This window comes from Triturus cristatus, chromosome 3_1, assembly GCF_964204655.1.
Source record: "Triturus cristatus chromosome 3_1, aTriCri1.1, whole genome shotgun sequence".
Lineage (NCBI taxonomy): Eukaryota > Metazoa > Chordata > Amphibia > Caudata > Salamandridae > Triturus > Triturus cristatus.
The window spans coordinates 470,326,517-470,353,440 of NC_140583.1; the positions used below are offsets into that span (position 1 = coordinate 470,326,517).

The 26,924-nt window shown below is 42.9% G+C and overlaps 1 protein-coding gene across 5 annotated transcripts in view; it reads left to right on the forward strand.

The window, feature by feature from the left end:
- The window catches only part of EFL1 (elongation factor like GTPase 1), a 987,271-nt gene that overhangs the window by 124,592 nt on the left and 835,755 nt on the right, over positions 1–26,924 (forward strand). For all 5 annotated transcript variants that reach the window (XM_085644294.1, XM_085644291.1, XM_085644292.1 and 2 more), the window contains exon 7: positions 9,426–9,637. In XM_085644294.1, coding sequence (XP_085500420.1) covers positions 9,426–9,637 — 212 coding nt within the window. The remainder of the gene's footprint in view (positions 1–9,425; positions 9,638–26,924) is intronic.

Below are 26,924 nucleotides of genomic sequence, written 5' to 3' on the forward strand. Positions count from 1 at the left end.
GTGGGCAATGGGTGGAGACTCTGAGGAACACAGGAGCCAACATGACTACTGTAAAATGTAATCGGCTGTCCTCAGAGCAGGTCCTCCCTAACACATTCCACCAAGTTATAGTCGCCGACCGTCTTGAGAGCTCTGGTTCTCTTTGAGAGAGTGCAGGTCTCAGATTCTCTAAAAGTAGCTGTGTTCCCTGCCATGTCTGCAGATTGTCGATTGGGCAACGACCTGGAGCACACTATCTGGAGGGAGGTATAGTTCAGAGCACATTTGGAGATGTTTGGTTGCCTGAATGGGTCTGTATGACCACGTGGTCTATGACTGCTCGGGAAGGTAGTCAAGAGCACCTAGACCCTGGAACAATAGCCAATACTGCTGACAAGAACGGCAAGGGGCGTGGGAAACCGGCCCGAAGTTTCCACGGTCAAGGTTGATGGGGCACCTGAGGAGGATGCCCCAGAGCCAACTGAGGTGGACATTGCCGCCATGGATGACCTGCCTGAGCTTGCTGGTTGGCAAACAGAGGGTAGACCCACCAGGGAGGGATTCTTCAAAATACAAAAGGAGTGCCCTACTCTAAAGGGCTTGAGGTGGCGAGCTGAGGCCCAGGTAGCAGGTGACACTTCTGGAGATCACCTAATCTATTGGGAGAATTACCTCTTATATAGTGAGAATAAGGCTCTTGGATCTGGGGCAGCCCCTGGGGTGGTGGTCCCCCAGTGTTACATGACCTTCTTACTGGGTCTTGCTCATGACATACCCCTGGCAGGACATCTGGGGCAAAACAAGACCTCTGCAAGGCTTGTTGTCCACTTCTATTGACCCGGATTAAGACGTCCTCAGATGCATGCTGTAGGTTCTGTTCCACTTGCCAGACCACTGGAAAGTCAGGGAAAAAGCTTAAGGCTCCCCTAGCCCCTTTACCTGTCATTGGCACTCCCTTTGAGAGGGTAGGCATCAACATTATTGGACCTTCAACCCCAAAACCGCTTTAGGCAAGAGGTTCATCCTGGGCTTTGTGGACCATGCCACGCGCTACCCAGAGGCCATCCTTCTGAGGTCGGTGTCTGCATCTGTGGTGGCCAGGGCCCTGAAGGGGTATTTACCTGTGTGGCGTTCCCCAAAGAGTTAGTGTCTGACAGAGGTAATAACTTCATGTCAGCGTATGTGAAGTCCATGTGGGATGAGTGTGGTGGAACTTATAAGTTCTCCACACCCTATCACCCCCAAACCAACGGTCTTGTGGAGAGATTCAACAAGAACTTGAAAGGCAAGATAATGGGCCTACCTGAGCCCAAGAGGCGTAAGTGGGATATCCTCCTTTAATACCATCTCTTTGCCTAATGGGCGGTGCCACAGAAGGGTGTGGGGTTTAGCCCCTATGAACTCCTGTATGACCATCCTGTCAGGGGTCCTCTTTGCCTTGTATAAAGAAGGGCGGGAGCAAGCTGTGTCGCTAAAGGAATTATAGAGGTAGGAAAGGATGGGTGCTAGTTGGGTAGCGAAAAGTTTATAAAAAGCGTGTGTGAAGCCATCATGCCCCAGGATTTTGCCTAGCTGAAGTTTAGCAGTGGTCACTCAAACCTCGTCTTCTCGCCTGTCTTCCTCCAAGAGGAGGGTGTCTCGCACTGGCAGGCACACGGTGGGTGCTTGAGAGGGATAGGTATCGGCTACGGCTTCCTCTATACTTAATGTCTCTGCCGTGTATTGGTCTGCAAGAAGCGTTCAAACGCTTGGGCTATAGCTGCTTCTTCATGAAGTCTCTGGCCAGAAGACTCGCATATCTCCTGACTTCTTTTCCTATGCACTTGAGCTTGCATCTGATGCACCAGCAGCCTACCTGCCTTGTTACTGCCAGTATAATACTTCTGTTTCGTACGGAGCAGGGAATACTCTGCCCTGTCCATGTCAAGGGCTTTGAGTTGCCTCCTCACCTTGTGACAGCCATTTAGCTTCTGAGCATTCTCTAAATCCCTTACCTCAGTTTCAAAGACCTGTCGTTTCTCCCACCAAAGCTTTTTAAGTCTTATCGATATGGTGATCTGTGCACTATGGGGGACTGCCTTCTGGGTGTCCCACTGAAGTGCGATGGTTGTTGTTCGGGTCATCGTTTGGACTCAGAAAAGTGGTGAGGACATCCCAGTGCCCTTTGAACTTAGAGTCATATGTTAGCAGCTTTGGGTTCAAGTTCCATACCCTGTGTGTCGTGGGCCCACATGGGCCGGCTAATCCAGTTGAGATTGGAGCATGATCCGAAAGCGCTGCAGCCCTAATCTCTGCCTGACTGACTGCTGCAGCCAGGATTGTCGTGGCAAAGAAGTAATCCAAACATACATATGTCCAGTGTATGGCGGAGAAGAATGTGTATTCTCTAGTGAAGGGGTTGTGGGAGAGCCATACATCTGAGAGCCCTGCCTCCTGTAGCCATTGCAGGCCTTCAGCGGTAAAGGTGCCGGTCTTGCCCGTTCGCTGTGCCAAACGGTCTCTGGAGGTGTCTAGGACCAGGTTGAAATCACCACCTATCAGTACATCAGTGTTGGGGTAGCTAGCACCTGTCCCAAAACATCAAGTAGGAACTGCTCTTGGTGATCGCTGAAAGTGTAGAGTGTTAATAGGGTAAATGTATGAGTGTGTGATGTGATGCGCAAGAAAAGGATCCTTCTGGGTTGTTCAATTTGTGTTTGGAGCACCTGGCCACCAAAGGAGGATTTCCACCCCTGCCTTCTTCTCCGGCTCCAAAAAGATGCATTGGCGATTGAAAAAGCAGGACATCAGCTGCTTCCAATTGCATTTGAGGAGATGGTTCTCATGTAGAATGCAAACATCGTATTGATAGTCGCGTATCAGGGATAGGGGTGCCAGCCACTTGGCTGGCGCGTTGAGGCCTCGGACATTTAGACTCAGTATTTTAATCACAGTGTGTGTGTGGGCTCGCATCCAGTGGAGGCACTAGGAGAGACGGATGTGTAGGCCCTTGGCAGTTGTCCACCTCTTTAGGTTTGAGAGCATAAGAGCAGGTCCATGGAACTGGTGATATGGTGTTGGGGCATGAAATCCCCTGTCAGTTTCAAGCCAAGCATAGTTTGTCCGGAGTCTAAGACAGTGGGTGGCAAAGGTGGTTTCATCTATGGAGTCTCTGTCAGGGGAGAAGAGCAGAGAGTTCTTTGCGAATTTCATTTACCGTGGGCCTGCTGGTTTTCCCTGGATGTTTTCTAGAAGGGCGAGGGATCTTTCTGCTGGACCTCTTGTAGCTTGGTAGCTTGTGATGGTCGTCTGAGGGGTGTTCTTGGTCTGGTCAGTCTCCAAACCTAAGATTGACTCAGGCGGAACCGGTTACCCCATATTTATTTGACACCATTGTCTCGGAGGAAAGAGGTAGGGGGCTTGAGCAAGCAGTGGCTTTGAAACATAATAGGGGACAGGTCCTGATACAGCCTAGACCCGTACACCTTTGAAGGTAACCAGGGATCGATCCTGCACAGCCACCATGATGTCCTCCTATTGTCGAAAGTGCTGGACACATTTTAGGATGTCCTGTGGCATCCCTGGGGCAGTGGCTGGTCTGCCTGCCCGGTGTGTGCGATCCAGGAGCATCTCCTTTTCCGAAAGGTCTGGTAAGATGTTTCGGAAGAAGCGGGAGATGTATCCCTCCAGGTCCCTCGCGTCTGCTTGTAGGGTAACCACTCGTATACGAATATTGGAGTGGCGTGATCTGTTTTCAAGGCCTTCCAAGTGCATTTGCAGATCCTGGTGTTGGTTCCATAGGTCCAGCAGGTTTCGTTGTTAATGTTCAAGTTCCTCCTCCACTGCCTCACTAGCTTTTTCCAGTGTGTCCATCCTTTGGTCGAGCTCAATGACCTCTCGCTTAACCTCTTTGATGTCTGTGCCCACATTATCTCACAAGGTATGTCTGTCCGAAGCGTAGCCAAGAGAGTCTCCATGAAGGAGCGTGTGACCGGAGCCTCTGCCTCTGGGGAATCCTGAGTGGATGATTTGTGGGTCAATGGCGGTGGGGGCGAGGTCTCTTTGATCTGGTCTGTTTTCTTGGCAGGGATTTTTGCGAGGATATCTTTTAAGGTAGTCCGTTTTGGCCCTGTGGCCTGCCATGGTGCTAGCAGCGTGGGGCTGCCTCTTTTGATTTCTGGATGATACAGTGGCCCTCGTCACACCAACTTCAGGAGTGTCAGGCAAGAAAAGTGTGGTGTACAGGACCCCGCAGGGGGCTCCGCTTTAATTGACAGATAGAGAGGGCACCCACACCGACAGGGCCTCCTCCCCCACTGCGAGCTATCGGCAAAAAGCCAGGGCGCAGGCGCAGTACTCACAATGGGAGACATCTGTAAGAGTGGTCTTCACAAGAGCACAGGAGGCAGAGGTGGAGGTTTGAGTGTCTTTATTAGATCGAAGACATCAGAGACCCCATCCAACTCTGAAGACTGGTGACTATCAACTGACCAGTTACTCAGCCTTCCTTAGCAACCTAGAAGTTCCACATTCTATGCAGAGTCAAAGATCAACATATACTTAAAGCAAGACACTACATCATCATCATTGTGTCCTATGATCCTGGGAAGGGAGAAGATTGATCCAGGCCTCCTGCGTGCTCTCCTCAGCTCTGTCTCTTGATGCCTGGTATGTGGTTGCATCGCTGCGCCCACTGTCCAGTGCAGCGAGTGCTACCTCCGCCTCAGGTGTAGGTGGACCACGTAAATCCAATTAAGGTGGTGTCAGGGTTGGTGGATCCCCATAAGGTGGGATGGAGAGAACGCCGCGTATCATCTAGTAGACAGGCCCCAGCAGCAGGGCAGCATCCAGTCATTGCATTTAGAGCTGATTCATCTCCTCTTCCAGGAGGCAAACCTGTTTGTTCGAAAGGTGGTAGTTTTGAGTGAGGGAATAAAAGACTTGGAGGAAAGCTGTGTTTTCACAGAATTTATGGAAAAAAAAATATTTATTATTGTCTTGTGGTTTACCTTGTCCGTTTGCTTAAATCCTTACTTTTTGGTATTGGCTTAATATAGAGTGTTTTAATTCACATTGAAACATGGTTGAAAGGAATATGTTAGTCAAATCTTCGGCGGGTATGGCAGCATTTGATGCTAGGAGTGTGTTTTTGAATATATTTAGATGTCCAGGATCACAGGTCAGTTGGTGAATTGATGATGCAGAGGGCATGATGTTTTGAGTGTTTTCTTTTATAGACTTTTTGTGCAATATACAGTACTATTGACTAACTAGATCCCTCTCCCTCCCCACTCTCTCCCTATACGTCCTCCCTCAATCCCTTTTTTGCTGTGCTTCGCTGACGAGCTTGAGAAGAGCGAGACATTTATCAATAGTTGACATCTATTGACAGTTTTGACCAAAGAAAACGAAAATTGGAATACAAAGTTGTAAATGGTAATTTTGAAAAAAAGCACAGCTACTTAGCTGTTCCTCAATTGAGGATATGCGACTATTGCACAGGTAAACTACTAATACCAGAATATGCTAAGAGAGTAGCCTGCATCGTGCTTTACTGAAAGTTCACAAATGAAAGTAATTTTTGTGCATCTATATATCTTGTGTGCGGCCATCCTTGGAAGGAATATAAATGTTTGTACAAAAGGCAGGCAGATGTTCTCTCATAGATCTGTAAAGCAGGAAGTATGTAAGAGAACAAATGGAAATACATTGTATTCTGTAGATTATGTCTAAATATATGGCTTGCATGAAAATCCCAGATGATATTCCTATGTCTGCCTAGGTCAATAACCCATATGCAACAAGTAGAACCTAACATTTAGACTGCATAGAGCATAATTTTTTAAATTTTTTTAATATGTTTATCTTTGCGTTATATGCTGTTTTTTGAACAACACAATTTGTGGGTGCCTCTAAATGCAGGCTTTTAGTTGGTGCAGTACTCAATTAATCCCAGTGTCAATAGCAATAATGTAAATTGAACATTGTGTAAAACAAGAGTTGACTGCCCACAGTTCGCTGATTTAAAAAAAAAAAAAAAAAAAATCTGAAAAATGTGAAAGTTACATCAAGGCATAAAAATGCACATGCATAACAATCCACCTTTTCCCAAAAGAATTGTTTATCCAGCAAATTCCCATGTATATTCTAGTGAGCCTCCGTTAAGTGGCAAAAGAGTGCAGACCCAATATGGTTTGAATGCAAATACTTCGTAATATACAGCAGAAATTTACAAATGGCCAGAGATAGTTTCAAAGTGTGAGGTAAAGAGTGGAGTTAGAGCTACAATGTACTATGTTTCCCCAAATTCCACTGAAAATGCTCATGTCTTGATTCACATTTGAATCAAGAAACACACACAATAGGGAAATCACCATTGTTTCTCCATATATATTCTCTTTTTTTTATTGAGATACCAGATTTGAGCAGAACCCCGTCATTTGTTGAAGCAATTGCATATCATGTCAATGTGATAGAGAATTCCAACTGGAAATTCCTTACCTTAGAATATTCCCTAGATGTCAGACTGGATCTGGAAATGTTTTGAGCAGTCCCCTTGTGCGCCAGTTTGTGGTGTTGTTCGGTTTCACATTGATTTGCCATTGTTGTCCACACCAAAAGTGACATGCTTATAAAGGCGCCACCCCAGCGCACTAATTTAAGGTCCTTCTTTTCTGCACCATCAGCATGGATCTGGACAAGCTCACCTCTGTCTTTTTTTGACTGACTTTTTCTCTACCATTTTGTCACATTCGAACCAGTGTGCCTTTTTTCCTATACTTTTTTGGGTATGTCTCTGAAGAAACCTGCAGGTTTCAAGCCTTATGGGGCCTGTCGTAGGCAAATGTTGGTGACGGCCCTCCCACTTGTTGTGAACAGGATCACGACTCCGCAGCCTGCATTGGTTGCAGGACCATTAATCCGAAGGTCATTTGAGAGTGGGACATATAGCTTCTCACTGTTCACCTAGTCACTCTGCTTCGCTCCAGGTCCTTCTCGCCAGGGTGGCCCTTGGACCGCTTGCAGAGTCGCCCGCACTGGTCATCATCTCAGTCCTAGCTTCTTCAGATAAGTCCCACAAGAAGAAGTTGAAGAAGTCGAAGCACTCTTTGACTTCTCCCAAGTCTGTACCATTTATTGGACTAAGTGAGGAAATTACGCCACAAATCCAGGTCCTGCTCCTTCATCTCTGTGGATTCCACACCTGACACTGGGTCAGCTCCTTGCTTCCCCGAGTGTCCCGGAGCGACCCCTGCCCAGTTTTAGAATTGTATGAGGCTATGAACCTCATTTTTGGGCATTCAAGCGCCTCTGGGCCACATGGGTTCAGGAGTGACTCCAACTCAGGCCAGTTGGGCTCTCAGGATCAATTGTTGAGTCTGGATTGGCCCTGGCAGTGACTTCTTATGCTCCTCCAGGGACCGTTCCAGTGGAGCCAAACCTATCATGATTACCGAATCCGATACGAAGCTGGACTTGCGTCCCCCAATGTCTGTTCTGGCGTCGACCAGGCCCACACAGTTTGATTTGGGGATGGAGCCCTATTTCACAGAAAGGCCTTTTGAGGAATACAAATGGAGGGCATCTGAGGATCCCTATGGCTATTCTGACCCATTAGAGTCCATGGCCGACGGCACCTGCTATGAAGACCTGGCTGATGCCTACCATCAATCAGGTCTTCATAACGAGGTTCCTTTGGCCATTGATTCCTCACTAGACACTGGCCTTCCCTCTCCTCCCAAAGTAGCTATGGAGGAGGGGGCTTCCTTTAAGCTGGTGGCCTGGAGGGCAGCTGAGGTCCTGGACCATCAGCTGCCCACAGTTGAGGTCAAGACCAATACGTTGACAGAGGTGCTTTAACTTATCTCCTGCAGAACCGCTGCTCCACTTTCATGAAGTCTTCACTGATTTCCTGCTCTGGGCCAAGCCCTGCACAGGCATTCCTGTGCACAGGATTTTCCCGCCGCTCCTTGCCTGAAGACCCAGTCTCTCCCAGTACCCAACCGCTGAGAGTCTGGTGGTCCTGGCTCCAACCTCCAACATAAAAAGGGCATGTTCCCTACCACACCATCAGAAAAATAATCTAAAAGGCTGCGTACCTTCGTAGAGAGGTTTTTCTCTTCCACCAGCCTTGCACTGTGGTCTGTGAACACAGCGTGCTTATTGGGCTGTTATTTCCATACGTTGAGGGCTACAGTTGCACTAGTGCTGCCTATGCTCTATTCAGTTAACTCTGAGCTCAGTTAACTATGCTCCCTTTTGGCTTTACCATTTTCCTTTTAGTGTTCACCAAGGTGATGGCGGTGGTTGCAGCACATCTGCAGTCATGGGTTCTGGTCTTCCCCAGCCTCGACGACTGGCTGTTGAAGGCAGGCTTGCCCCAGGCAATTGTCTCCCACCTCCATACTATAGCGGACCTCCTGCCCTCGCTGGGGTGGGAAACAGCGTTTACAACGCTGTCATTACATCGCGTTATACTTACAACGTGGTCGTTATAACAACCGCGTTGTTAGAATGCTATAACTTTACATTGCAAGTCATTAGATCCACTTGCTGTAGTGGGCCCTCTAACCTAAGGAATAGTATAATTTACTATTGCAACACCTTCTCTACTGTTGCGCACACTGGAATTGTAATAGTAAATTATACTATTCCTAAGTCCAGTGCTCCCCTACAGCAAGTCGATCTAATGACTTTCAATGTAAAGGTATCGCATTCTAACAATGCAGTCGTTGTAACAACCGCGTTGTAATAGAACGCAAAATGAAAACATGCGTTGTAACATGCTATATTACGCTGGGGTTCACTATCAAGGTGCCAAAGGCAGACCTGGCTCTCTCTCAGATGCTCCCTTCCATTGAATCTGTTGTGGATAAAGTACAGTTTTGCGCTTATCCTCAAACAGCAAGTTAAGGGCATTTGGGCTATGATGTCGATGTTTCAGCCTCTATTCTAGATTTCAGTGAGAAAGACAGTGAAGCTGCTGGGTCTCATATCCTCCTGCATCCTGCTGGTGAAGCATCTACTTTGATATATGTGGCTCTGCAGTGGTATCGGAAGCCCAATTGGGTGCAGCATCAGGGGATTCTGGACGACCTGGTCCAGATATTGGAAGCAACTGCAATAGATCCATAGTGGATAAGTAAGTTGTTCGTTAGGACGTTATTGACCAATGGGTCCATGAGTAAGGATTTCTATTATGTAACACATTTTTTCCAGGATCTTGTAGTACAAAGGACTTTTTAATTGAACTCCTATTTTTTCTGACCAGACTGGATGGACCAGGTCTTCTCTGTCTACCATAAAATTGTATGTTTCTGCTATAGGAAATTAATATTTAGCTTATTATAAAACCATCATGGGAAAATAATGGCTGCCTCATAAATAATTAATGAATAAACAAATTGCTTTTCACCATACATTAAAATATTTAGACACCAACATCAATCACATTTTGTCTATCCTAGGTTAATGCAATCACTGGAACTCTCTATACATCTAAAGTCTTAGAAGAGAGAGCTGAGCGAGAGACAGGAACACAAGTTATAAAAGATACTGATGGAGAAAATATCTACGACTGGAGTGCAGGCTTGGAAGAGACTGATGATTCCCTCCTTTACTTCTCACCGGATCTAGGAAATGTGGTGTTTTCCAGTGCAATTGATGGATGGGGCTTTAGGTACAGTAATCTTTTAAATTTGTGATTTATTAATTTTTTTATTGTATTAATCTGTGCATTGTATTGTGATGCCAGAGAACATTGCTCTTTTCAGTTTATGGATTTCTCTTAGTGCATCAGAGAAGTAACATAATGCGAAAAAAGGATACACATGTAAAGAAACAGAGAACAGCATCCTCCACCATTCATGGCAAGCAAGCGATCAGCTGGGACCTACAGTAAATGTTTAAAAGATGTCATGCTCTCTTAAGATTCTTAATGTTATTTTGGAGCATTAATAAAGCTCACCGCCCCAAAAGGGCATCCTAGCTCTTTGGGATACAGGATATTATTGATCAGGCACATTAGTGCAGCTGAAAAAGCCAAGTTTAAAAAACATTTTTTTTTTTTAAATTAAACATGCTAACAAAACAGAGCAGGCAGGAATACCACAGGAGTTGTGCATAAGTACAACACATGTACACAGTGTAGTTAAGCCCCCAAGCACCCTTCGACTGATATTAAAATACATAGACTGTCTAGTAAAGATCAGAGTTCACATGAGTTGCAGATTCGACTGTCGAGGACATCATTATGGTGGCGGCACATGGACTACCCCTATAGACATTCCATTGACCGCAGATCATCTCTCATGTTTGGGGGCAGCCTTTACTTTTTCAAACCACCGTCTCCGCTACCATACACCAGTCCATATCTCTCTTTCAGTCTCTGAGGCTCGGTTGGGACTCCTCTCCCCACAGATAGGCAATATTACATTTGGAAATCTTCATGCTCAGGGTGACCCATAATTGCTCCATACAACAAATATCTGTCTCATCCCAAACATTAAGCAGACACCATGTGGCAGAAGGAGTTAATTTATCACTACACACTCTACTCAAATACAAAAACCGATTGCCAGTAGGTCTGAGTTGTGGGACATTCCCAAAGAATATGGAAAAAGGATCCCTACTGTCTACAGGGCCTGCGGCAAACTGGATCAAAGACTCTGCCCATCTTAACCAAAGATCTATGGAGTATCTTTAGGTAGACTAGTCGAAATTGCGTACTTATCGCTACCTCCCAGGAGGAGGCCGAGGTCCTGGGTCACGCCAGTCCTCGTCAGCCAGGTTCTCCAAATCCTCATCCCAACGGGCGCATAAGAGAAGGAGCGTATCAGGGGGATTATTGATCAACTTTCTATAAGTGAGGGAAATCACTCTACTGCTCATGCGATCTCTTCTAGCAATCTATCCTTCAGTGGCGATGACTGTGGCAGGGCCTCTCCCCAGGGGATTACCGCCCAAAGTGCATGTCAAACTTGGAGATAGTGAAAAGTTTCTGTAGTCGCCAGCTCATATTCTCTCCGTAATTCCACGAACAGGGCTACTGTCCCGTTGGACCAGAGATCTCCCACTCTAGAGATTCCCAAAAGCATCAGATGTTTAGGATTGGTGTAGCGTGCACTTAGATAACCTCCCGGGTGCAAGACATGGTGGTTCTTATGATATGCTGGGTCATCCACAGGTTGGTGGACCCACTGTTTAACTACCACTAATTGCACTTCCCAGTAGAATTTTTGTACATTGGATAAAGCTATTCCCCCATCACACCAGTCGAGCATTAATTTGGAGTAGGTGATACAAGAAGATCCCCCATCCCGCAATAGAAGTTCGACCTCGCTCTCTACGGTTTTAAAATAGGCCTCAAGGACGGGGAATGGTATGTTTTGTAGCACATAGAGAAACCGTGGCAATGCCATCATTTTCTCCCATGGAGTGAGAGGGGTAGCGACCACCAATGCTGAACTTGACAAGGGTGGAATGAGAATCTGTGTCAAATGCTGCAGAGAGAATAAGTAATAGGCAGCAGAGCCACAGTGTTGTAGTATAGATCTGAGATTGTTTGACCGAGCATGAATGTCCGATTCTGTGCTGTGAAGAGGCCTCAAGCCAGATTGAGTGTCATTGAGTAGATGACACCAACAGCTATTAGTGCCTTTTGTTGGTTGTTAGCATTGAGAAGAACTTGTCCTGGGTTGGAGGCAGAAGTCTGTCCTAGAGAGCAGAATGGGCCTCATCACCTTGTTGGCCTTGATGACATTGTCTGCCTAATGTGGTGCACCTATGAGCAATTTATGGTTAGTTGTCTCACAGGTGGGGTCTGTAGGTGAGGAGAAGTGTTCCCCATGGACAGGGTAAGTAGCTAGGGAAGATGTTGACAGAGGGATACAAGTAGGTTCAGATTGGTATGGAACCAACAAGTGCCACTGCAGAATTAACAAATTGTCACAGTTCTATCACCTGATCAGGGAAGGTCATGAAGGGAGACATCAAGGGATTGACTAGTTTATCATAGCTTTTGGCTGGGGATGGCCTGTCTAGTACATCTGTCTATTTTCATCGTCAACCCCTTTTGCTGCACCCTGATTTCTTTGATGGTTTAGAACACTGTGCTCTTTACCACTGCTAACCAGTAGTAAGGGAGTGTGCTCCTTATTTAAACATAGTCAAAGCGGCATGTTTCTAATTGGTATATTTAACTTAGCTATAAGTTCCTAGTTTATGTTACAAAGTATACCCAGGGCCCGTAAGTTAAATGTCACTAGTGGACTGCAGCACCTCTTGTGTCGTCCATTATAGTGACAGTGTAAAACATGGCTTCAGCCTTACCAGTGTAGCTTGACTGTAGCAGTGTAAAAACTGCTGTTCGACCTGTCAACAGGACAAAATAAACCCTTTTAAATATTAAGTCATCCCTATGTAGACCTTGTTGCCAACAAGACATGGTGAATGATATTTATAAGTAGGATAACAATATGGCAGTAGAGGTTTAAGCCAGTGCTCCTGTGGTTTTTACCCTGGAAGAAGTCACCCAGGGCATCCTAGCACTGTCCCGCAAAAAGGTGCCGGGACCTGATGGAATTCCTCCGGACTTGTTTAGGGGGCCGATGTGGAAGTTTGGGGACCTCTGTTGACTCAGATACTGAACGTGGCTGCAGCAGAGGGTATGCTGCCCTCACGGTCTACAGCCGTGATCGTGCCGGTTTTAAGAAGGGGGACAAGGACAACCATGAATTCTCTTTTTTTCAGTTCAAAAATAATTTTATTGAAAGAATATGCTCAAAATGTTACAGAATAAGAAAAATAAAATAAGACAAGTTAACAATTAAAAATACAAAGCAGGGTAAGTAATGGCTAAAGCATAGGCTATAATATGAAACATCACAAATTGAAAATAAATATAGGCAAAAACTGGCAATTGATATGAGATAAGGCAATCAAAAACCAAAAGGAATATGAGATATACATTACAAGCATAGGAAAAGTAAGTGAAGAAAGATAAAAAAAAGAAAAATCCAATTCAATAAGGAACAGGAAGTTATGGAGGTTTAGGAACTTCTTGCTGTAACGGAGATAAAGACAGAGAAGTACAAGCACTCAAGTAAAAAAAAAAGTGTAACTGGGCTTCATAATTCTCTTCGCTTATTAGCTAAGATTGGGGGGTAAACAAAAGTTGTATCTAATCTGTGATTGTAGCAGACAGCATACCACCAAGCCTTATAAGATAATTTGGTAAAATCCTTCCAATTTTTAGTTATCTGCTGAAATGCTACTGCTAATAATAAATCTATTATCCTGGTACTACAGGTGTGATGATCCCAGATAGGAGAAAGACTCCCTAAAAATATGTGAGAAAAAGAAAAGGGGTGAGTGGATGAAAAAATCTTATTTATTTGGGACCAAACCTGCTTCCAACAACAAAGCGTGAAGTGACAGCTAAAAAGCATATGAAAAAGATTTGCATGTGGTGAGGAGCAGGACCAGCACCTGTCAGAGACTTCCGGGAAATGTTTGCTAAGAGAAAGTGGTGAAAATAATAAATGATTATAAATAAAAAATAGTGTTTGAGTAGTATTCGCAGCCCTGGAAGACCTACGAATCTTCAGCCACAACTTATCCCAAAAGTCAGTAGGCCAAGAGATTGCAAGATCTTTTTCCCAATCTTCCTCTAATGTGGTTTTAATGCGGGGGAAGGACAAAGTGTGAAGAAAAGCATATATTTTTGAAGCCTTAGAGTTCGTAATAAGTAAAGAGTTCAGCGAGGTAGAGTCAGAGGGTGTGTGGGTTGATGAAGGTCGTGTATCAAGATAAGCATTGTAGGCCTGTTGTAATGCACGTGTCAATAACAAATACTTGGTTCAACAAGCGGGAGGTAAATTGAAAGTGGTTGCTATTAAATCAAAGGGAATGATCTGATTATGATGAAACAATTGACTCACCCAAATAAGGCCACGGGTTCTCCAGGATTTCCAGAAAATTGGTTTATCTTTAATTAAGATAGACATGTTATGCCAAATTGGTTGATCAAAGAAGGATGAATTAGGCAGATGAGGAAGAATTTTGGAGGTGTGTTTAAGAATGGGAGTCGATAAAGACTGAGGCCTGCGGGAAAACAAAGATATTCTTTGAAGGAAAAGGGTGAAATGAAAGACTTTTCTAAGGACAACCAAAGAGGAGAAGATAATGAGGAGTCTGCAATCCAGTGAGATACTTGGTGTAAGAGAAAGGATTTATGATATAGAGAAAAGTTTGGAAAATTCACTCCACCCTCTTTTTTAGAGCGCATTAGCTTAAACAAGGACATACGAGATTTTTTGTGCCCCCATAAAAAGGAAGATAAAATAGAATTTATTTTCTTGAAATATTTCAAGGGAATAGTAAGTGGTATATTAGAAATTGTAAATAAAATAATGGGGGAGAGCATCATCTTAATTGTGTCCAATCTGCCCCACCACGACAGATAGAGAGGATGCCATTTATTAGTGAGAGTGATTAGTTTTTGTATGCAATCTTCCATACACTTAGTAATTGTACCAGACAGAGATGAGTGAAAATTAAGGCCCAAATATTTAATGTATTCGGGGCTCCAAGTAAAGCCTGAATCAGAGAAATCATCTTTGAAAGTCATTTTAGTGAGTGGTAAAATTTCACATTTGTCCTTATTCAGTTTGTAGCCCGAGACTTGAGCAAAAGAATGAACTTCGTCTAAAAATGCTGGAATAGAGGTATCTGGTTGGGAGATAAATAGTAGAACATCATCAGCATAAGCTGCCATTTTAATGTGAGAATTATGAAAATTAAAACCATGTATGTTGTCATTCTGGCGGAGACGCAAAAGAAAAGGTTCCAAGACAAGATTAAACAAAAAAGGTGAAAGTGGGCAACCCTGTCTTACTCCTCTTCTCAGTGAAAAATAAGGAGATAAACCCCCATTTGCCGAAATGGCTGCTCTAGGGCGAGAATAAAGGAAGGAAATTAAAGAGGTAATTTTGGGGCCAAAACCAAACCACTTCAGCGTTTTAAATAGATAGGGCCATTCAACCCGATCAAAAGCTTTTTCCGCATCCAAAGCTATGGCTGCGAGGGAATGAGGATGGTGAGAGGACTTAGAGAGAATATCAAAAAATAATCTAGTATTATCTGACAACAGTCTGCCCTTAACAAAGCCAGACTGCTCTTTTCCTAAAAGCTCGGGCAATAAAGACTCTAAACACAACGCTAATGCTTTAGAAAAGATTTTATAATCAATATTTACCAGAGAAATAGGGCGATAATTCTTACAATGCTGTGGGTCCTTACCCGGTTTCGGGATAATACAAATAAGGGCGTCAGAGAAGGATACAGAAGCGGAACCAGTTTGAAGGAAGGTGGAGAGAAGCAAATGAAGTTTAGGGATGAGCAAATGTGAGAAACAAGAAAAGAACTCAGCAGTGAAGCCGTCCGGACCCGGAGCTTTCTCATGTTTGAGAGTGCGAAGAGCTTGGAGGAGATCCCTGTGAGTAAGATCAGCCTCTAAGGATAAAAGGTCTGGGAGAGTATCGAAAGGAGAAAATATGTTCGAAAAGAATTGGGAGATGGTCTGATCAGATGAAGAAGCTTCGGAGGAGTATAATGCTTCATAAAAATGTAAGAATTCTTGTAGGATGTCCTCACTTTTGTGTTTTAAGAACCCATCATGTCCGTAAATAGATTCAATATTAATTTTATTTTGTCTTACCTTTAAATAATTGGCTAACAACTTTCCAGCCCTATTCTGCCCACCATAAAACTTGGCGCTAGATTTTAAGAGAAAAATAGAGGCGTTAAACGTAGAATCTTTATTAAATTGGAATTTTGCAGAAATAAGATCAGTTAAGCAATCTTTGGATTTAGAAGTATAATATAAATGCTCTAATTGCTTAATTTTAGAGAGGAGGACATTGGTAACTTGTTGGGCTTTCTTCCGCTTACGAGAGACGTAATTAATGATGAAGTCTCTAGCTGATGCTTTGAAAGCATCCCAAACTACCGGAAATGGAACTTCACCTGTATGATTAAGTAGAAAATATTCGTGAAAAAAGGATGTAAAAGAAGAAACAAATTGTGAATCAAGAAGGAGAGCATTGTTAAAACGCCACTTTTTAATAGAAGTAGGCTTTCGCAACGTATCTAGAACAATGGAAACTGGGGCATGATCCGAAATTAAGATGGAACCGATGTCAGAAGAAATAAGGGACTGAGTAAGGTGATGTGAAATAAAAAAGTAATCTAATCGAGATTGAGTTTGGTGAGGGGGTGAAAAAAAGAGTACTCTCGTAAAGTAGGGTTGCACAATCTCCAAGCATCAGTGAGTTTGTATTGTGCAATAAGGTGAGTAAAAGATTTTTGTGACTTGTGTGGAATGTAAGCGCTAGTAGAATGCCTGTCCAGAAAAGGGTCAAAAACTTCGTTACAATCCCCCACTAGAATAAAATTATCAACATAATGTTGAGTGATTAGTGGAGCTAAAGAAGTCCAGAAAGAGGCATCACCACTTGTTGGAGCGTACACATTTAAAATAGACATAGGAACATTATCTAGAATAAAATTAACTAACACCCACCTGCCTGAAGTATCAGCAAAATGTGTTACTGACTTAACTGGAAGAGATTTTCTAAACAAAATCAAAACACCGTTACGTTTACCATCACCTGGGGAAAAATACACGTCACCCACCCAACCCCTATTCAGTTTAGCAGATTCGACTGCCGATAAATGTGATTCCTGTAAACAGGCTATATCTGCGTTGAGTTTGGTCAAATGGGATAATACTCTCTGTCTTTTAATTGGCGAATGTAAACCTCTAACGTTCCATGAGAGTATATTCAAAGGCATAAAACATCATGAAATATACATAACAAAAAGCCAGTTGAGAGATAATCTTGAATTGAAAAAGCATGTAAAATATAAAAGCATATTAATAAGATACATTGGAAATAAAAGAAGAGAGTTTCATGAAAAACGTCAGAGAAACAGCCAATTACGTAATAAAAGGGGAGAGGTAAAGTAAAAGAGAAGAAATATAGTGAAAACCTAAGCAAAGAGGATAGAAAGTGAAAGAATTGGATCAAGAAGAGGAGATAGAAAATACGCTGATGAGAAACAAGAAGGAAGGGAGGAGCTGAGGAGCATAGGGAAGAACAAGAAAGAAATGTAAGGACAAAATACAAAAAGAAAAAAAAAGAAAGACTCACATGTTGTCGAGAACAAACGAAAGGGGAGGAGGTTGGAGGCCACATAGAACAATGACGGACCAAAAGCTTCAAAAGGAAGGCAGGGAGGGAAGACAACTGCAACAAACTCCAAGTACAAAAAGGTGGGTGGCGACGAGATGGAAGAATCTGTGAAAATGAGGAAAAAAAAAAAGGATGAGTATTGAACGATGAGAACATAGTAGAATGACAAAAAAGTGAAGAACAAGCAACTATAAAAACTGTGCAAACATATCAGTCATGAAAACCAACAAAGAACATAGCATGCAAGCAATTACATAAGATGAATAAGTGTAGACCACTTATGAAGAACCTGATGAAGCAGCAAAAGCCATGCTGCTGGCATTATGAGAGTAGAGAAAGCTCTTTAATTTCAGCGGGTCGTCGTAAGTAGTAGTCTTGTTATTGAAAGTCACCTTAAAAAGGCATGGATGAAAAAGTCCATATCTCGCTCCCAATGAACGCAGCTGTGGTCTAAGTGAAAGAAATTCCTTGCGCCGATCAGCAGTGGATTTCGCATAATCCTGTGAGAAGAAAAGTTGAGTACCTGACCAAGTAAGTCGAGGAATGGCTTTGGCTGCGGAAAGGACTGTCAGTAGATCTGTATATTCTAAAAAGTAGAGGATAACACCTCTCGGCCATTTAACATGGGGATTGGAGATCCCAGCAGGAGGAGGACCTAAACGATGAGCTCTTTGAATGTTAAAGTTGGTGGAGTCAGGCAACTGAAGAATTTTTGGTAGAAAGGATTTGAAAAAAGCAAGAGCATCAGACCCTCTGAATTTTCCGCCAGGCCATAAATGCGAAGATTGTTTCTCCTATTTCTGTTTTCAAATTTTCAAGTTGTTTGTGGAGTGTAGAGACTTGGGCATACAGTGGATCAACTTTGGCAACAGAAGACGCAAGAGTGTCAACAGTTTGTTCTAGAGTGGTAACGCGTCCATCAATATTCGACCACTTGTCAGACAACAACTGAAGAGTAGTTTTAGTTTCTTCAAGCGTAGTTTTAGTATCTTCAATAAAAGGACGCAAGGCTCTAATTTCCTCCAAAAGGATATCCATTGTTATTGCTGAAGATTGCTTGGGAGGAGAGGGTGGGTCCTTTTTAAGTCTTTTAATTGAACCTTTGATGGCGCCACTCGTTTGTGAGGCTAAAGCAGAAGAAGGACCTTTGACAGAAGGGTCCACAGGGTTATCCATCTCTAAACATTGATATCTAGAGCTCGTATGAAGGAGAAATTTGCGAGGAGATGGGGAAGGCTTACGCAGGTCCTTGTGCACTCTACCCATAAAGGAAATGAGAAATACCACTACAATGTATCAAAAACACATAAACACGCAATAAAAGATTCCTAACACGTATGCAAGCAGAATATAAATGAGAAATGACAAAGGTACCATCAAAAAAGAGCCGGCGAATTAGAAGGTACACAGGTGAATAGAGTAGAATAAGCAGCGTGAGGTGCAATAGGGAAACCTTCTAACACCACAGAACTGCTAGAAGTAATTCTCCGTCGTCAGGTCACAAGATGGCGGCTGCAGTGTCAGAAATCGACATCTCAAGTAATTGTAAAGTACATAAAACGTGGTGCAGAGGAGGAGAAATATTGTGTGGCCCACAATTGTTGAGGTATAAGAGAAAGTAGCGTCCAGATGCTTCCCAATTGAACACTATGTAGGAATTATTGACAATCATGAGGGCAGAAATTCCAAAGTGCTCAAAAACGCACTAGAAGAGCACAGACACTTTTCAAATGATGTTTGGGCATAGCGCGTTGTTTAGTAGGCTGAAAAACGGAGAGATATGCAAATTATGGTGCCTTTATCAAAATTGGCTGTGAGGCGCTAGGAGCGGAGCTCCGTCAGCGTAGAAACAAAATGGCGGCCGCAATACGAAGTGTCCACGCAATATGGACGCCAACCATCTCCGCTGCAACTCGAATAAAACCGAGATCTTGCCCATTGGAAAGAATGCATCTTTCAGTCCCGCCCTGTGGTGGCCTGATAACTCTGCTGCCCCACCTCAGACAGTTTCATCGGCCAGAAACCTCGGAGTTATTTTCGATTCCGATCTTTCTTTCGATTCCCACGTCGCAACTGTAGCAGGTAAATGCTTCGGCATTATAAAATCCATGCGAAAGTTCTTTGACTTCCTCCCGCTCGATTCCAGAAAGACCATTGCGGTAGCCCTCATACTCTCTCGAGTGGACTATTGTAACGGCCTCCTGGCAGGGACCAAAAAGTCCACCCGACTGAAACTGCAAAGTGTCCTGCACACTGCTGCGCGTCTTGTCTTAAAACTCCCACGCAAATCTTCTATCTCCACTGCCCTCAGATTCCTTCATTGGCTCCCCTTGCACAAGAGAATACTCTTTAAAATTCTCGTTGTAGCCTTCCGAGCCTTCAACAAATCCGGCCCAGTCTACCTGTCGAGACGCTTCCCTCACTACACCCCGGGTCGCACTCTCAGATCCTCTCAAGAAAACCTCATGACCCCCTCTAAATTCAACCTGAAGTCCAAAGGCGGAAAAACACTCAGTACCCTGGCTATTAGAGCCTGGAACAGTATGCCAAGGCATCTTAGACTTCAGACGCATGAGAAGCCGTTTAGGAAGCTCCTCAAAACGTGGATTTTTAGTCTCTCTGATGACTGGACTAAAGCAGCCATTTAGCCCCCCACCACCTTTCCAGTGATCTGGTCCCAGGTTTTACAGCGCCAAGATGCTCCCTTCGGAGCGAACGTTTGCGCTCTATAAATACCTATCCAATATCCAATATCCAATATCCAATATATCTCATCCATAAAAAAGATTACCCACAAGCGCAATTTGATGTCCAAATTCACTCCAGTCGTGCTACATCAGGTCCGAATCAAGAACCCATGCTTTTGAGGGGTAAAAATCGCCGTTGGGAGTGTCGTTGAGCACTTCGTGCTCCGCGCCGTCCGGGAGAGCTACGGAGGAACCGCCATCACTCACGGGCGCTAGCCACGCCCCCACAACCATGAATTCTACTGCCCAATCTCATTAAGAGAGGCAGTAGTAAAGATAATGGGGGGTTTATTCTAAATAGGCTGTGGCAATGGGCAGAGGAGAATGACATTATGAGTGATGCCCAATAGGGTTTCAGGTCAGGTAGGTCCACTTCTAACCATTGCCTGAATCTTCTCCTTATAATCAATAAATACATTGTCGCGCAGTCGGCATTAACTTTCATAGACTTAACGTCTGCATTCCACACTGTCTAAACTTTGGACCTTGCTCTTTAAGATGGGGATTGACTCTAACACTGTGCTCCTTTTAGCCAACCTTCACTCAGAAACCTCCTCCTCAGAGCGTTTTTCACAGAGTGCTGCTAGCACCTTATCATTTCCGACTTGCAGTCTTGTCCATCAAGGATGTATTCTCGCCCCATTCCTCTTTACTTTATACGTGAACGGGCTGGAGACGTAATTACTTTCAGTGGTTTGTCGTAGGATTGAAGTTAGATCCCTCCCAGTCTTATTATATGCTGACAATGTGGTTCTTATGGCCTGCACCGCTCGGGTTTGGATGCTGAACGGTTTGGTCTCATTTATGGGAGACTTGGATTTGTCTGTAAATTATTCAAATTCCTGTGTTATAGTTGGCCCAAAGTCCACTAGCAGCAAGACTTTTTAGGTGGCTAATCACAAGCTGAGTAAAGTTTGGCTTTGCCCTACTTGGGGGTCCTATTTGATGCTAAAAATAACTGGAAGTCATTAATTGAGGCAAAAAGATCTGAGCTCATTAAAACCATGGGGCCAGTTTCTAGTTTTGCGTGCAGGCTAGGTTCCTGGTCACAGAGTCCTCTTAAAAATGTATCGGGCTTAATGTGTGTCCCAGTTACGGCATGGATATGAGGTCTGGGGGTATGCTAACATGAGAAATATTCAAATTGCGGAGAACCAGTTCTTATGTCAGCTAGTGAAGGTCCGATATTCCTCAGTCCAGGCGGAGCTTGGCCTTGGCCAAGTGTCGGATGTGGTGGGCTGGCTTTAGCACTGGTGGCGCTCTGTGCGACAATGTTTGTTGGCGCCCCCCCAATGACCACCTTCGCCACGGATTCCCTCACTACCACCTTTTGACAATGCCCCACAGTCTCTATAACCACTGTCTCTTAGATTCATTTAGTTTTATAGCACCACTCATACCATTTTAAGATGTCCAAACACTTTACATCACACACACATTGCACAGAGACAATCATCACTGTGCAAATCTTTATATAGGAAAGGTTACGTAATACAAAGGCCTACAAGGAATAGGAGTCACAGGTCATCCTTACTGGTAGGCATTATAGTTTAAGAGTCCATGGACTTGAAAAGCACAAATTCAGAATTTAAAATGTACCATTGTTAGGGGGTTTATTTAATAATAAGAATTGATTTCTCTCCAAATGAATGCTTTTTGCAAAATTAGGACAACGAAAGACTAGGCAAAAAATATGTAGCTCTAATATTTTCCTTGCAATTTACATGCAGAAGGCACATTAACCCTCTGCACTATGATGATTCGAAACTTTTACTAGACAAAGCTCCGGTCTTTCTCCAGGAAGAACATTAATCACCGGAGTTGTCATTTTTATTGATGTCTGGAATTTGCTGGGTCAGTGTACTCAGCATCAGGTGCTTTTGAAAGATGAACATGGCGCCCCCACCCCAAGTCAGTGCCCGGTGCGGTGGCACCGATCGCACCACCCTACAGCCGGCCCTGGTGCTGGATCAAGGTGTGTACTAGGGAGGAATTAAAACTTAACTGATTGATTCTCGCAGACTGTTTGTCCCTCTATCGGGTGGACAAAATCTAGTGGTTAACCTATGTGAATGCTGCTTTTGCCTCTTTGGGGAGGGATGATATCTTTGATGACCCCAATTCTCTGTCCTTTCGAGCATTTTTGTGTGTAAAGAGGTTGTTCCTCGATCGAGCCCTCATGGATAGAGAGCAGCGTGAGCTACAGAAATGATTGGTTCTTTGACATATGCTGCTGAAGACCTTCAGGGTAGGAAGCCGTATCTAACTCTGGTTCACCTTCAGCGAGAATTGTTCCTCCTGGCAAGGTTCAGGTTTAACTCACTTCTTCATCTTTTGGCCTCTTCAAGTGGTTGGGCTTTGCCTGATGTTCGGCTACCCTGTGGCTGCGACAAGAAGTCCCACAGCACATTTTGTGATATTTTACAGCTATTTTAGAAGGCCTAGGAAGTTGTTTTTAGTCCCCCTGTTGAAACCCTGAATTTCTCCTAAGTAAGGCCGACCTTGGTCTACCTCCAGATGCTCCCTAATCAATATGTCATGCTTGCTGTTTTATGCTTCTTACGAGCTGCCCAGGTGTCCAGGAAATTGAGACTAGATAAGCTTATGTACGGTCCTGGCTGCCGGGCTTTATCTGTTTTATTGATTATCTTTTTTATTGGATACATTTTACTAAGATTATTTTATTTTTATGTGTTTTGTACTCTTATGGTGGTTTCTGTCAACCAAAAAAAGATTTGATGGTGATGAAGCAGGACATGTAGAAATGTAATGTTAACATGTTCTTACATTGACTAGCACCCAGAATCTATTTTCCCTGTGACTGCCCTATCTGCTCTATGTAGTACAAACTAAAAATTTCAATAATGTATCTCAGTAGTGGGACTAGCTAGAAAAATAATTAAACAATTAGGGCTAGATGTCCGAATATTCACATTTGCGGGTCTCAAATTGTGACTCGCAATTTGAGACTCGCAAAAGTGAATGTACAAGTGTGTCAGACACTCTTTGCAATTCCCAATGGGGTCACAAATTGCATGCCTCATTAATATTCATGAGGCAGTCTCAATTTGCGACCCCATTGAGAATGGCTAGCACTCACAGGGATAGTGGCCTGCTGGGGTCAGCAGACCACCATGTCTGTGACTGCTTTTTTAATAATGTTTACAAACAAGAGGACATGCCAATACTGATAGTCAATCTACAATTCTTTTACCAGATCACTCTTTAGACTTGTGATCAAATCATTCTTCCAGATCACTCTTTAGACTTGTGATCAAATCATTCTTTTATTTTCATAACAACTGATGCATCAAATCCATCAACTTCTTTTTGAAAAAACACTTATTGGTCGACACAACACCACATAATTCAATTATTAACATAAACCACATATAATAATTTCATAGACAAATAATTTGACTTCACATTTATCTGACAACAAAAGACAAGACTTTGGACAATAAATTTTTCAAACACAACAGTTTTTTAACATCGGTACAACAATACATTAGCTCTAACTCCAGGACAAACAAAGTACAACAATAAAAGGGAACATTAACTGAAAAACATAGAAAAGGTAGAAAAATAGCCCAACGTTATTTTCTAATGTTTACAACCATTAATTATTCAATCAGGGCAAAAACCAAGCAGTGTACTGTTCAGGACACCAAAATACAATTGTCAATTTCTTTTTTAACAATTAAAGATGTAACAATAAAAGGGAAATTGGCCTGACAGTCCGTTTTTTTTAACACTTGAAAGGTTGTACAATGGTCAAAGCGTTTGGAACCCAAATAAATAATTTGTGGGGTTCTCCTCAGGACCTGAACCAGGAAAGAGCTATAAATAGAAGAAGAAAAAGGAAAAAGAAAAGATACTTTGTAATATCTTTTTGCCAACTAGCGGTCAAAGTTGACCTCCCTCAATTAAATTACCTGAGTCCGAGATCGACCGATTTCTTGTTCTGAGAGAACTTATTTTTAGCACGGTAAAATTTGTTGTCCAAAGTCTTGTCTTTTGTGTTCAGATAAATGTGAAGTCAAATTATTTGTCTATGGAATTATTATATGTGGTTTATGTTAATAATTGAATTATGTGGTGTTGTGTCGACCAATAAGTGTTTTTTTTCCATAAGAAGTTGATGGATGTGACACATCAGTTGTTGAAAATAAAACAATGATTTGATCATTTGATCATAACGGGTCTAACGTGTGATCTGGTAAAAGAATTGTGGATTGACTATCAGTATTGGCATTTCCTCTTGTTTGTAAACATTGAATATATTGGCCTAGCCTTACTGATTCAGGGCCCAAACCCTCTTCTGTTTAGCTGCTTTATTAATAAAGCAGTTTTTTTTTTATACTGCCCGTTTTCCTTAAAGGAAAACAGAGGATGCATTTAAAAAAGAAATAGTTAACTTTTCAGTTTCATTTTTTAAGGGCAGGCAGTGGTCCTTAGGGCCACTGCCTACTCATAATAAATATTTTCGCACTCATTCACAAAGAGGGGGACCCCATTCCATTTTGTGAGTGGCTTACTACCCTTTTGAAAAGGGTGGTAAACTGTGAGTGTTTTACGACCGCAAATGCGTTTGCAAAACAATCATATATTGCAGTCAGACTCGCTATTAGGAAGGGACGCCCAGGGCACGCCCCTTCCTAATAGCTAGTCACAAACTATATTTTGTGAGTCACTTTAGGTCAGCGAGTCACAAAATATGGTTTGTCCATGGGGCTAACCCATTTTGCGGTCGCAAACGCCGAATTCTGGTTTGCGACCACAAAAATCAGACGTACATCTGCCCTTTACAAAATGATGTGGGTGTTAAGGGAAAGAACGCGCAACCTGCAAAATTACACGATTTTTAACTATACAAACCAAAATTTTCTCAATACGGTGCATTCAACTTGAGGTTAAACACCCCAAACCCTCAAAAACAATCAATGATTGATTCATGTAATTTCTTTTGTCGAAGCACACGTGAAAATAATAAATGTCTCTTGTAATAACCACAAAATAGGAAAAATTGGCGTGGGCTTCACGTCCTGCAATGCTATTTTACATGCTGGCAGCGCACACCCCAGGCATCAGATCAGGGCAATCCCTTATGGAGAAATGTTTCGGGCACGGCGTAACTGTAGTGAGGATAACCAATTCAGGGAATGTGTAAAAGATATGGAAAGGAGGTTCACTCAAAGGGGTTATGGTAAAAGAGACTTAGAGGTAGCAACACAGAGAGCACTTAAGATAAAACGCGCATCCACCTTAAAAACCAAAAAGCCTAGAAATAAGTCACTCATGATCAGGATGATTACAGATTATACTCCTATTAGTACTATTCTGTATAAAAGTATGTCTAAGCATTGGCATATCTTGAAGGCAGATAAGACACTACGAGAGTTTCTGTCAGATAAACCACAGATTACTTATAGAAGAGGCAGAACGTTAGGTACAATCCTGAGTCCAAGCTACCCAGTAGAGGTTGAGAAGGAACAATGGCTTTCACACTTGAGTAAAGGTTTCTTTAAGTGTGGCCATTGTGGCATGTGTAAGCATGCTAAAGATAAAACAAAGCAATTTCAGTTTAATGGAAAACAAATCTATGATATTGTGTCTAACATTAACTGCAGCACGAAATATTTTGTATATGTGATCAACTGTAAATGTGAGAAAATATATGTGGGTAGCACAATAAGGGCTCTTAAGGATAGGATTAGTGAACATTGGAGAGCTGTTAAGAATAATGATCAGAGATATCCCATCGTGGAACACATACACAATTGTACATCGCAAGGTATACATAAATCATTTCAATTCTGTGGTATTGAGCATGTGAAGATGGAAGCGCGGGGAGGTAATAGAGAGCTCACACTGCGGAGGCATGAGGCGAGATGGATCATGCGCTTGAGGGCCGTTGAAGACGGTCTTAATTATGACCGTGAGTTACAGTACTTCCTAGGCGAATAAATGATCAGTTATATGAATAAATAAATGGTTCAGAGTTGATTGTGAGAGAATTAAGATAAGGCAGACTCTTGGGATAGGTCATTTGGGATTTCGAGAACACCTCGCATTTGAGATATTTCTCTAGCTGTAAACGTATTATTGCAGTTGTTCTATGAAGATCTATAGGGTGTAGATATGTTACGCCATAGGTTGAAGAAATTAGCAGTAGTAATGATATAGTGAGAGAGGATTAGCATTGGTGTTTAAAGAACGTAAAGAATTCTGTAAGGGACAGGATATTAATATGCTGCTTGAGGTAGCTGGACTGAGACTGTTTTGATGTTGTGATATTATTTGTACAAAACTTTATTTAATTATAAATAGCAGTTGTTATTATTTGGTGTTTCATATTTAATGAAAGAATAAGGATCGTTCTATGGAATTGTATTTAATAATATATCATTATTATACTCTGCTTTAATGGCGCCCACATCAGCATGCATAAACGGGTTATGTCTTTAGTTTACATTGTATACGAGCGGGAGGCGCATTAATTCATTGGCATATCTTGGTTGGTGATTTATATAATAGATAGCGAGTGGGAATATAACTTCTATAATTATGGTGCATGATTAGACCGGTTGAAGTGTTTTACTTAATCAGATATGGTTTGACATTATTTTGATTCGATTACTTTAGTTTAAGACCTATCCAAAATGGCGCTGGTAGTTTATCCGTGAGAGAAGTCACCTTGTTCATTTCTATAGTTGGTTTAAACAAACGCGGCAACAGCAAACACGGATGTGTTCCTGTATCCGGGGGCCATGATACTTGGAAAGTAAGTGGGAGAGCTTGGACAATGGTGGCCTTTACGTAATGCTGACTATTGAGAATATTTCTAAGGGTAGAATTTGAATTTGTGTTCCTCTAGATCTCCGTACGTCAGGGATTGTGGAGGACTGAATGACTCATACTTATGGTAAAAGATTGAGAACACGATACGATTGCGGTTTTTCAG